Genomic DNA, 11,416 nt, shown 5'->3' with positions numbered 1-11,416 from the left:
TTAAAAAGGATTTCATGAATTTACTTTTATTTTACTTTTTAAAAATTTAATTTTAGTTTAGTTTTATTTACTTTGTAATTTATTTTTAAATTTAAAATTTAATTTTTTAATTTTCTATTTAATTTTTAATTTACAATTTTATTTTTTATTTACAATTTTATGGAAAAGGGGTGTGGGGTTCTTATCTTACAAAAACAGATGTGTCCAGCAAGCTAAAGAGGTTCGGTGACCGTTATTTTTCTTTATCTTACCTAAAGCAAACAGAGGTGTTACCGTGAAAAGAGAGGCCCTGAATAGGGGGCATAAGTGTGGCCCCCACTGAAGTCTAAATTATTGGTTTTTCTTTTTTCAATACCGTAATACACTGTAATACAGAGAGGTGGATAAGATCTCAAAGAGGCTCAACATAGGGGGGAGGAGGGAGGAGGGAGGGGAGGTTTTTAGTGTCTATTTTCTGTTACAGGTCAGTGGAACTAGAAAACAGAAACTTTTTAAAAAAAAAAACAGATGATTTCACTAATTTACTTTTATTTTACTTTTAAAAAATTTAATTTTTAGTTTACTTTTAAATTTTATTTTTTAATTTACAATTTTATTTTTAAATTTACAATTTTATTTTTTTTAATTTACAATTTCATTTGCTTTCATTTTTTTCATTTACTTTTATTTTTTCAATTGTATTTTTTACATTTTAGTTTTTACATTTTATTTTAATTTACAATTTCATTTTGTAATTTTCAATTTATTTTTTAATTTTCAATTTTATTTTTTTATTTTCAAATTTTATTTTTAATTTTCAATTTTATTTGCTTTCATTTTTTTTAGTTTTCATTTACTTTTTAGTTTTTGTCATTTACTTTTTTTTTTTTTGCTTATATATTTTCATTTGCTTTTCTTCTTTTTATTTATTTTATTTGCTTTTATTTTCAATTATATTTTTTAATTTACAATTTCATTTTTTAATTTTTCTTTTTCCTCAGAAGAATTAAACACAAAACCCTGACTGAGGAGGAGGAGGAGCAGGAGGAGGAGCAGGGGGAGGAGCAGAAGGAGGAGCAGGAGAGAGAGAGAGAGGCGGGGGCAGAGAGGAAGGGAGGAGGGGCGAAAGTTCAGGCTTGCCGACCTTTCTGTCTGACTTATTTTATGATCACTTTCGTGGTGACACACAGAGGTCTCAGTAGGCTCACTAACGGTGTCCTGGTGCTGCCTTCCTTGCGAAAATCGGGTAAAACGAATCTTGATTTCATTAATTTTTTTAGACGGAATTAAACATATACAAATAAAATTAAGTAAAGATTTCCAATGTGGTCCACAGCAAAATGTTTCAGTCATAGCTGAATGAAAAATGAAAAGAAAAAAACAAACTATACATGCTGTAATGTCTCACACAAATGAAATGACAAGTCCTGTGCCTTTTATTTATTTATGTTTACAAAATAAAAAGAAAATACCCAATTAAAATAAATATATAAATATATATATATATAAATATATATATATATATATATATATATATATATGTATATATACTTTCACCCACCTCCCCTATAGTGACACATAAGCACCAACCCTGACATTCATTTCCATATACCCCTTACATAATATTATCAATTTTTATAATCTACATTCAATTAAAAATATGACGTCATCTATATGAAAATTGCTTATCTTATCTATGCTATAGATCTTTATCTATTACTGATAAGATCTTGACATGCATTTGACAGAAGGTGGTACCTTATACCTCCTTAAACCCACAGTTAGTTTACTACATTTCATCTTTATTTTTTGCTGTGGAAACAAAACTCAGTGGTACAGTGGTTGGGAGGCCCCCCAGGCTGCCCCGTATGCGGTTTTCAGGCACCCAGAGTCCTCGGTGAGTGGCTGGGATATTGGATCCAGCTCAAAGGACCAAAAAGGTCAGAGAAATATCCAACATCAATTAAATAATCACACTGAGGATGCAGACAGATACGCTGAAGGCTTTTTTATTCTTGCCAGAAAGAGCAACACACACCAGTGAGGGAGCTCGGAGCAGTCCAATCAACTCTTCTATGTATTAAGATACGCAGGTGATTCACTGTATAAGCAGCTGGGGTAAATATGTCTCTGCATAGCGACACGGTTCTTGGTCAACTACCTTCAGGCATTTATTGTTCCTTTTCCGGGCATGTTTAAGGTGATGGTCATCAGCTGACTCTTTAAAACTCTTCTCTGGAATAACCAAAAACACTCATGTAATCAGTCACACTCAAGTCAAGTCAAGTCAAGTCAAGTTTATTTATAAAGCACATTTAAAACAACGACGTTGACCAAAGTGCTGTACAAGATCTGTAACCCCAAGGACTATACTAAATAAAAATAAAAATATATAAATAAATAAATAAAATAATAAAATAAAAATAAATAAATAAAAACATTAAGAACAATAAATAACATAAGAAAATTAAAAATTAAAACGTTTAAAACAAGTACCATAAAATACCATAAAACAATCATCTAAAAGGAGGTAGCACTGCAGCCAAATGCCAAGGAAAAGAAATGTGTTTTTAATAGAGATTTAAATGTGTGTATCGTCTGAGCTGTGCGGATATGGAGAGGTAGATCGTTCCATAGCTTTGGTGCTGCTGCTGCAAAAGCTCGATCACCTCTCTGTTTTAGTCTGGTTTTAGGCCTCTGTAAGAGCAGCTGGTTCGATGACCTCAGAGCTCTTACAGGGGTGTGACAGTGAAGCAGCTCAGACAGATACAAAGGTGCCAGTCCGTTTAAGGCTTTAAAAGTAAGCAATAAAATCTTAAAATCGATTCTAAAACGGACAGGGAGCCAGTGAAGGGATGACAGGACTGGGGTAATGTGTTCATGCTTTTTTAAACCGGTTAAAAGACGAGCTGCCGCATTCTGGACTACCTGCAGGCGGCGCACAGATGATTGATCTATGCCAAAGTACAGAGAATTACAGTAGTCCAGGCGGGAAGTAATAAAAGCATGAATAACTTTTTCCAGGTCCTGCTGTGGGAGATAAGGTTTTACCTTGGCAATGACTCTGAGTTGGTAAAAACTGATTTTGGTAACAGCACTTACTTGCTTCTCCATTTTAAAACTACTATCTAAAATGACACCCAGATTTTTCACAGCATCACGACAGTGAGGAGCCAAATGACTCGGAGTGCCAGAGGAGTAGCTTGAGGGGTCAAATTTACCAAAGCATATGACCTCGGTTTTGCTTTCATTAAGTTTTAGGAAATTGTTTCTCATCCAGGACTTGATGTCACTTAGACAGTTCAGCAGGGGTTTCCATGGATCTCTGCTGTTCAGTTTGATGGGCATATACACCTGGATGTCGTCAGCAAAACAGTGGAAACAAATATTATGTTTCCTAAAAATCGACCCTAGAGGCAACATATACTCAGGACTGGATGCAAATTCTTTTCTACATAAGAGTCTAAGTTTGGGTTTATCTTTTTAATCAGATGCACCTGTACTTGTCCCTGATAGATTTGGTCTAAGGTCTGAGACAGCCTGAGACATATCATTAAATAAGATCTTCCATGAACAGATCAGATGAAGTGAGAAAGCGACAAAATTAGAAGCCTATTTTATTCATTTTCCTTGAATACAAGTCTAAAAAAAATCTAATTTTTAAATAAAAGTTAATTTACATGTAAATCATAAAAGCTGGATACATTTTTTGTGACTTCTGGTCATTTGAAAGGTAACTGCAGGTGCTGCTTAATAACGTTATTTGTTATTTGTATGCAGTCAGCCTAATTAGAGGTAAAGAGTATGCCTGTGTGTAAACGGTTTGGGCCTTTTCTCTTCTTGTTGAGCACTAAAAACAGTTTTCCAGCACAAGCCACTTTCATCCCAGACTGGTGGAGCCGGGCATCGAATCTCCGACCCTTCCAGTTAGTGGCCACAGCCACGCAAGACTGGAGTCCAACTGTTTTTTAGGTTCTTCTCAGTTTTGTTGCAGTGTTCTTTAAAGGCCATTTGCTAAATTGGATGTTTTGGAGTGTTTTTGTGGAGATTTGTGAAATAGCGCCACCTAATGTATGAGTTTCAGTCAGGTTTTAGGCCAGGATACCTTACTGATACTGCCTTTGCTATACCTGTTAGATTTACTATGGACAGTGGTGTGTACCCTGGTGCTGTTTTAACTGACCTTTGATACTGAAACAATAGGTCCTCAAGGTTAGCCCTTGATAATGTTACTCATGGTGTGCCACAAGAATCTGTTCTAGGCACATTCCTACATTAAAAACTGAGAATTAGAGGAAATAACAGGAACACCATGCGAGAAAATGTAATATTAGATGTAGAATTGGGTTATTGTCTATTTGTGCTTTTACACTTTGTGAACAGGGGTGTAAAAAACGCCCCGCAGTGCCGACTCCTGTGCTGTAATCATCAATACAACATTTGCTTGTGCCGCGTTCTGGGACCCGCTGTAAAATACAGCATTTAATGTTGGGTAATTGCAGCTAATTGGATACCAGTAAGCAGGCACCCCACCCACCACCACCGCTGACCCGCCGTAAGTGAAACGTTGCCCGATTGATTCCCGCGTTCCAGATGAGGGGTGTACACGTTATAAGGAGAATTAGAGGAAATAACAGAGCACAACAAACAAGAAACGCTTAAAGAATAACAGGAAAACGTCGGTATGTGCTGACTGATTAGTGGAAAATGTGAGGGGGGGGAAAAAAAAAACGAGAAACAAGGACGTTTTTCTTCGCTGCTGCTGCCGCTGCTGCGTTTCCGGAGTACCTTCACCGGAGAGAGGATGCTGCATCCCCTGAATCGCTGCTCTCCGCTCATAATCCGCGCAGGTTCCTCACTTACATCTCACTGTCATTAACGAGCGTCGGGAGTAAGATGACAAGAAGCAGAAATGTTGAGTGAACGTTAACAAGGTTTTCATTGAGCATCCGCGAGATTATATGTTTTTTTGCGCGCAGCCCGCTTCAGTCGCATCACTGCCGACTTGTGTTAGACGCAAAGGAGAGCGTTTATAAAAGACAGATTTGATATTCTCCTCACTGTTACATTATTTAGGAGTATCTGTTCCTCCAGCCCAACATTTGCTCGCGTCTTTGTCTTACATCTTCCGTGAATTCTTGTGAAGCCGGGCTCGAAGTGGCGGTGACACGGATGAAAGCCGATGGCCAGGCGCCCCGAATTTCATCAGAAGGGGGATGCAACCTAGAATAACCCGTGTCAAATGGTAAAAGCGCGGCTTATGTCGGGAATCGGTGCACTTGTTCAGAAGTGGAGCAAAAAGCCAAAAATCTGTGAGTTTCTGCTGTTCCTGTAAGGTCTGTTGATGTAACCTGTTTGTGAATTATCCCTGCAGCTTTCCGCACAACGCGAGCCGAGGAAGACCTGAATCCCGACACATAAGAGGCGCCTTACGACCGCTGCGGCTGCGGACGGACACAGCTACAGACCCCGCGGAGCAGAGCGGTCCTCTCTGTCACACTTCTCTGAAGTCCGCCTGAAGGGCGCATGTATAGTTGGCGCATTGTAACTGTAACACGCCTCAGACCTCACCTGAGACTGTCCCTCCTCCTGACCTCTTACGCACTGGCAGCCCGGACACCGGTGACTTTTTAATGGCTTTTGTGTTCAGAAGATGGAGGGTCTTACTGGTGCTGAACGTGCTCGCCCTTGCCGGGTTCATTACTTTCTGGGCCATGTGCAACAACGCACGCAGCATCCAAACCGCCGCTCCGGAGGCTTCAGGTGAGGGGAAGAGGCCCCGGGGCAACGGGACGGCGCAGGGGCCCAGCGTCATACACGAGGTGCTACTGAAGAGGCTCAGCTCTCTGGAGGACGTGGTGTACAGACAGTTAAACGGTAAAGAGCACCTTAACATTTAAAGTGAAATAACATGTCAACTTGATTTCCCTCCAGGAAGCTGAAAAAAGTTAAAAGTCAACGCTGTCTGACTTTTTCTTGACTCTGGCTTGGAGCCCTAAGCTGAAATGTTACAAACTTGTCCCTGATACCGTCTAACAGTCAGCTGCTGAAACTCCTCTTCCATTATTTCAGTAATTTTGGGTCATGTTTGATGAGAGGGTGTTCTCTGTTACAAAGTCTGCTTAACCACTGACGAGAAAGTCAGCAGCTACCAAGCATATTTAATAACTTCTTCAGCTGTAGGCTGCAGAGATCACCAATGGAAATGAAGTTTCCAATAAAAATGTAATTTTAAATACCAATGTCAGGGTCAGGTTGGGCTTTAAATGGATGCATGGGGCTGATTAGGACAGGATGCAGTGAAAACAGTGAAAACGTTCTTCTTCAGTGGTGTCTTTTAGCCCATGTGACTTTTCCCCAGCATTAAATGAAGGCTTACTGGCCTCAGTGGGAACAAGAAGGTTTGGACTGGGGATATTTTTCACACCCTATTTGTAAATTGTATCCATAGATTGAAGATATTCTGTGTGACTCTGTGCCAACTCTGGTTCTAATGAATTCAACCTAGAAGTTCACCTGTTTTGACAGCTCCTGACAAAATACTGTATATTCATGTGAGTTTGGAGCTGTGGCGGTAAGGCAGGCTATCAGCTGTAGGCAGTAGAATGCATTACAGAGAGGAGAGTGACTCAGGCACACTAAAGGATCCTGACATGTAATCTTCTCTTGTTTGCCTTGGCCAGGTCTGTCCAAATCTCTGGGCCTGATTGAGGGCTTTGGGGGTCGGGGTAAAGGCGGCCTCCCTGCCACGCTGTCACCGACTGAGGAGAGTGACGCTAAACACCTTAGGGAGAAGTACGGCTATAATGCCTACCTCAGTGACAGAATTTCTCTGGATCGCACAATACCGGACTATCGGCCAAGCAAGTGAGTATGAGTCAAACGGAGAAGCTGAGTTACACTTCAGACGGTTGATTTATCTGAATTTTACATTTTTTCTTTTGAGAAATCCTCCTCAAGCCTAAAACAGTGGGCATGGTGGCATGTCATGTGGGCTCATTTCAGCATAAACAAAACATGTAACTAACTAATAGGAACATCATTTTCCATAATAATGCAGAACTCACTGACAACAGTTCTAATTTTGTTCCAGTGAAAACTGTTGGTTGGATGGATGGACGCACTTAACCTCAGATAAAGCATGTTTTAATGTTAATAGACCCCTGGTATTGATTTCATAATTATGGCCCATGTAGATGTCAGTAACAGTCATAGAACATATTGCCTGCATTATCCAAATGTTGCTTTTGAATACCTAAGATGCTGACTTTGGTGATGAGGGGGCAGGTAGGAAGTCAGGAGTCATGGAGCAGTGTACCGGCGCTCCTATTGCAGCCATGTGGAAGATTTGCTTTTCCTTTCTCCCCAGAAAATATTCAGTTGCACCAGAGGTTCTTTACTCTCTCAGATTTGTCTTTGCTTCCCCCACCGCCCCTGAACTCCCTTTTCCTAATGTCATTTCAGCCAGTGAAAAGCTTCAAGCTGGAAGCACTTTGATATCTTCACTGTCCTGCTTTGTAGGCATTAGATGGACTCTTTTTCTGATCCGTAGTCCACTGTTGAGGGTTACCGCAAAGTTTGAAGAGTCATAGATATTTATCAACTCTGGAAATGTCACCAGCTGCGAACTTCTGATGAGAATGTTTGACCTTCCTCATGAGTTAATGAGTTCTCACTATTTTATAGCCCAGTTAGAATTTTTATATTTCTAAGATCCTAAAATAAAAAGTGCCAGTATATTTAACGATTGGGAAAAAAATGATTGGCGATTGGTTTGTTTGTTTGTTTGATAGCAGGATAACTCCTGAAGGTTGAATCTGCAGTAAAAGTTTACCAGAGGTCGTGGTTGGATGAACTTAGAAAGGGTGGCCCTTTAGAGTCGGACTGGTTCTGGATTCTTTTCCATTGTGAGATAACTCAACATAGGATTTTTTACACAATATCTTCAAAAATAAATGTAAATAAAAAGAAATATCAGATTGAAACAAAAATAAATGGGAGATGTTACCTTAATGTTTTTAAGACCATATCACAAACTGATCTGAGTCCACATATTCTCCTGAATCCAAGGACTCCATCAGGAGATTTTCAGCCTTCGCAGAGGTTTGTTGTCTCAAACTGCTCTTTGTTGGCTCAGTGAATCCATGAATGTGTAATGTTCCCAGGAGTGCCCAAACTTTTGCACAGAGCACCGAGGTCGTACTCGCATTAGCTGATTGGCGTCAGCTGTTTCATTCATGCATCACAGTAACAGAGTAATTCACATCTGTACGCCAATCAGTGGACTAGTCATGTCTAATCATATCCGTGCAGGTGTGCAGCGCAGCCATTATAAAGGGGCACAGTGGTGTAATGCAGCTCTCTCCGGCACCATAATCTCTGCTCCATAGTCTATATTTTACCCTTCAGTATTAGGTAGTAACAGAAATCAGATATCTCAAAACTTCAACAAATCAAATCAGAAGGGTTGCTTGTACAGAGAATGAGTAGAGGTTCAACATTTGTTTTTTAATACATTTGCATGGAATATGCAGTTTGGAGGCTCTCTCACTTTTCACAGGACACATGAAGCCTCTGGCTTCCCCCCTCATCTACTTCACCTGCCTGTTTTAGTCTTTATTGCTCTCCCTCCGCCTCTTACATCTGATAAAGCTGCACTATTAGGCTGGGCTTGACATCAGTCAGCAGGCGTTCATGCACATGTTCATAGTGTGCTGTGGGTGCGTGTGTGAGGTAGTGCTCGGCTTTTAAGGCTGGCAGTTCAAAATGTTTGCCTCGAATTTGCACATTATTTTATGACTGTGTGCTTCCGTGTGTTTGGCCTTAAGCTTGTGCGGCAGTTTAAGGGATGCTCTGTCAACCTGTTCACCTTTTCTGGGGCTATTACACTTCTCTTTTCAGCAACATGGTATATGTATAGAAATAAAAGTGGACCAGTGCTACACATCAGTGCTTCTCACAGGTGTGACAGCATTGGTTTGTAGTGATGTTCTAAGTGCCATTAGAAGGGCCATCAGCTGATGGGCTGACTCTTACAGCCATAATCACATTCATATTCAGATTAATCAATGAAGCTGTACTTGTAAAGTGACGAGTTCACACTCCCACTTTTGTAATCATTCATGCTGTTCTCTCCGAGCTCCTACACACTGCTGTTACTGGTTACACTGATTGCACCATCACTGCCTCCTCCGGTTCTCAATTCTTATTAGCATAAATGCTGGAGCATCTCTTACCTGCAGCATTTTGTATATACACTATACTCCCAATATGATTGTAATATGGGGGTTTTAAGCTCTTCAAACATTCTGCTTTTCCTGAACATCATTTGGTTTCAAAAATTATTCACACATTCTTTACATTCTGAGTAGTCTCTGGACAGTTTATATTTCCACTACGCTCTGTGCTTGTGTTTTTAGTATTTATTAAAGAAAGCCTTATTCATGTGAACCTAAAGGTTCTTCTGGATTTCGTTGGCATGCATACAGTACTGTGCAGTACTGTGTGCATGCCCCTCATTTCTTTATATTTTGCTTCCAAAGTGCTCCAGGCTTTCTGAAGGTTTTTCTTTGGACACTGGCTGATTTTTCACCCATTTTCAGTCCAGTCTTTGCACCTGACCATTTTCAGAGGAATATTTTTTGCAGGTTAAAGCACTTAACACTGACCTATTAAACATTCAAGCATAAAAAAGGCACCTAACTCAAGGCATGAGCCAGTGTTGAGTCTACACATAATAGAAAACTTAGCAAAGAACCCATTTTAAATTGTATCTTTAGGCACGTTGTTACTAGCAGCTTGTCCCAAATACACATTTGTTTCCATTTTTTTGTTGAATCTATGAAGAATCCCAAAGATAGCACAGCTTGACAGGCATAAAATAGCATTTCTGCACCAGCAAGGTGATTCCCAAAGAGCTTGGTATGGTGTGTAGTGAGGAAAACGGACACGTGGAGGACAGCCTAAAAAAACTGTCCACAGCAGATGAACAGAATCTGAAAATCATGTCCTTTGGAAATAGGAAAAAAATCCAGGTCACCTGAGTGACCCGAGAGATACATATCACCCCTCAGCTGATCCAGCAACTGTTTGCCAAAGCCTCGTTAGAAACGGTCTGGGTGGAAGGGTGGCTAACGAGAAGCCGCTCATAAGGAAGGGAAACAGGGAGAAAAGGCTGAGGTATGCCACATTACACAAGGACTGGACTGAATGTCAGTGGCAGCAGGTCTGATGGAGGGGTGCCTGCAGCCATCTGTAAGGGTGGAGGCTCTGTCATGGTTTAGGGCTGCCTTTCAGCCAGCGGTGTTGGAGATCTTGTCAAAACTGATTAACACAGAAAAAAATTAGATTTTGATCCACCATGCAATCCCACAAAGGCATCATTTTTCAGTAGGACAGTGACCCCAAACACAGCGGAACACTATCAGTCGTGGATCGGCCTCCCCGGAGCCTGGATATCGATATTATCGAAGCAGTGAGCAAACATCCTGACAGAACGGGACAAAAGGCCAAAGAAGGGCTTTGAATGTCCTTCAAGAAGCCTGGAGAGCTGCTCCTGAACACTTAAAGAAAGACAGGAAGCTGCCTCAGAGAGTCCAGGCTGCTGAAGAATAAAGGTGGTCGGACCAAATATTAACTTTCAAACTCATTAGAATCGTACAAACTCTTTTTTTGCCTTATTTACTGTATTTCCATTTCAAGTAATTGCTGCACCTGTATACAACTTTCCTAGCAAAATATAAAGAGATGAGGGAAGGCTCCAGATTTTTACAGTATTGTATCAGAAGGGGGGGGCGATGTGTCCATTCTCCATGGTTAATCTTGTTAATGCCGGCTTCTGTTTTCTAATGGTTTTCTGCTAAAAACCCTAAAAAAAATGCTATCCAACCTCACGCAATGTAAACACCAGATTTGTTATAGAAAAACTTGCAATTAAGGTTTCGTTTCACATGGGAAATAAGATTATTGATAACAGAAAAAAAAGAAATGAAAAGGGGACAATAAACGAAGCCATTTCCTTCCCCATATGTGATAAACTTAGTGCCAAAGCCTCACCCGGCCTCTTTCCTCTTCATTAGAGCTGCTTAAACAAAAACAACACAAAAATAGGCCTTCCATCTGAAACGGCACACGCAGTGAAAAGGCCAACTTGGGAAAAAAAAAATCCATGTGATTATAGCTGAACAGGAAGCAGCACGTGCTCTGCCTTTCAGCCCTATTGAACAAGATGTCAGCAGCTCCATGGAGGCAGTTTGGTCTTTTGCTGGAATAATCAAGCATGAGCGGCGCGTGCAAGTTCTTAATGAAAGATGCTACTGCTGGAAAGTGAAGGTTCACTGAGAAATGTCCTTGTTTAAAAAAGAAAGACATATTCCTTTTTATTCAAGATAACATTAAATTGATCAGAGATATTGTAAAAAATGTAAACAATACTGGA

At 40.3% G+C, this 11,416-nt stretch overlaps 1 protein-coding gene across 2 annotated transcripts in view; it reads left to right on the top strand.

Moving 5' to 3' along the window:
- The first annotated feature begins 4,528 nt into the window (after positions 1–4,528).
- The window catches only part of galnt17 (polypeptide N-acetylgalactosaminyltransferase 17), a 30,797-nt gene continuing 23,909 nt past the window's right edge, over positions 4,529–11,416 (top strand). The window contains exons 1-3 of one of the 2 annotated variants that reach the window (XM_030744199.1): positions 4,529–4,661; positions 5,354–5,856; positions 6,663–6,846. In XM_030744199.1, the coding sequence (XP_030600059.1) occupies positions 5,613–5,856; positions 6,663–6,846 (428 nt within the window). In that variant the 5' untranslated portion in view covers positions 4,529–4,661; positions 5,354–5,612. Of the gene's footprint in view, positions 4,662–4,816; positions 5,225–5,353; positions 5,857–6,662; positions 6,847–11,416 lie in introns of those variants that run through there. The other variant, XM_030744198.1, reaches the window with a different exon arrangement.

Source organism: Archocentrus centrarchus, chromosome 13 (genome assembly GCF_007364275.1).
Source record: "Archocentrus centrarchus isolate MPI-CPG fArcCen1 chromosome 13, fArcCen1, whole genome shotgun sequence".
Lineage (NCBI taxonomy): Eukaryota > Metazoa > Chordata > Actinopteri > Cichliformes > Cichlidae > Archocentrus > Archocentrus centrarchus.
Note: the sequence above shows the minus strand (reverse complement) of the source record. Positions and strands in the feature narration are given on the sequence as shown.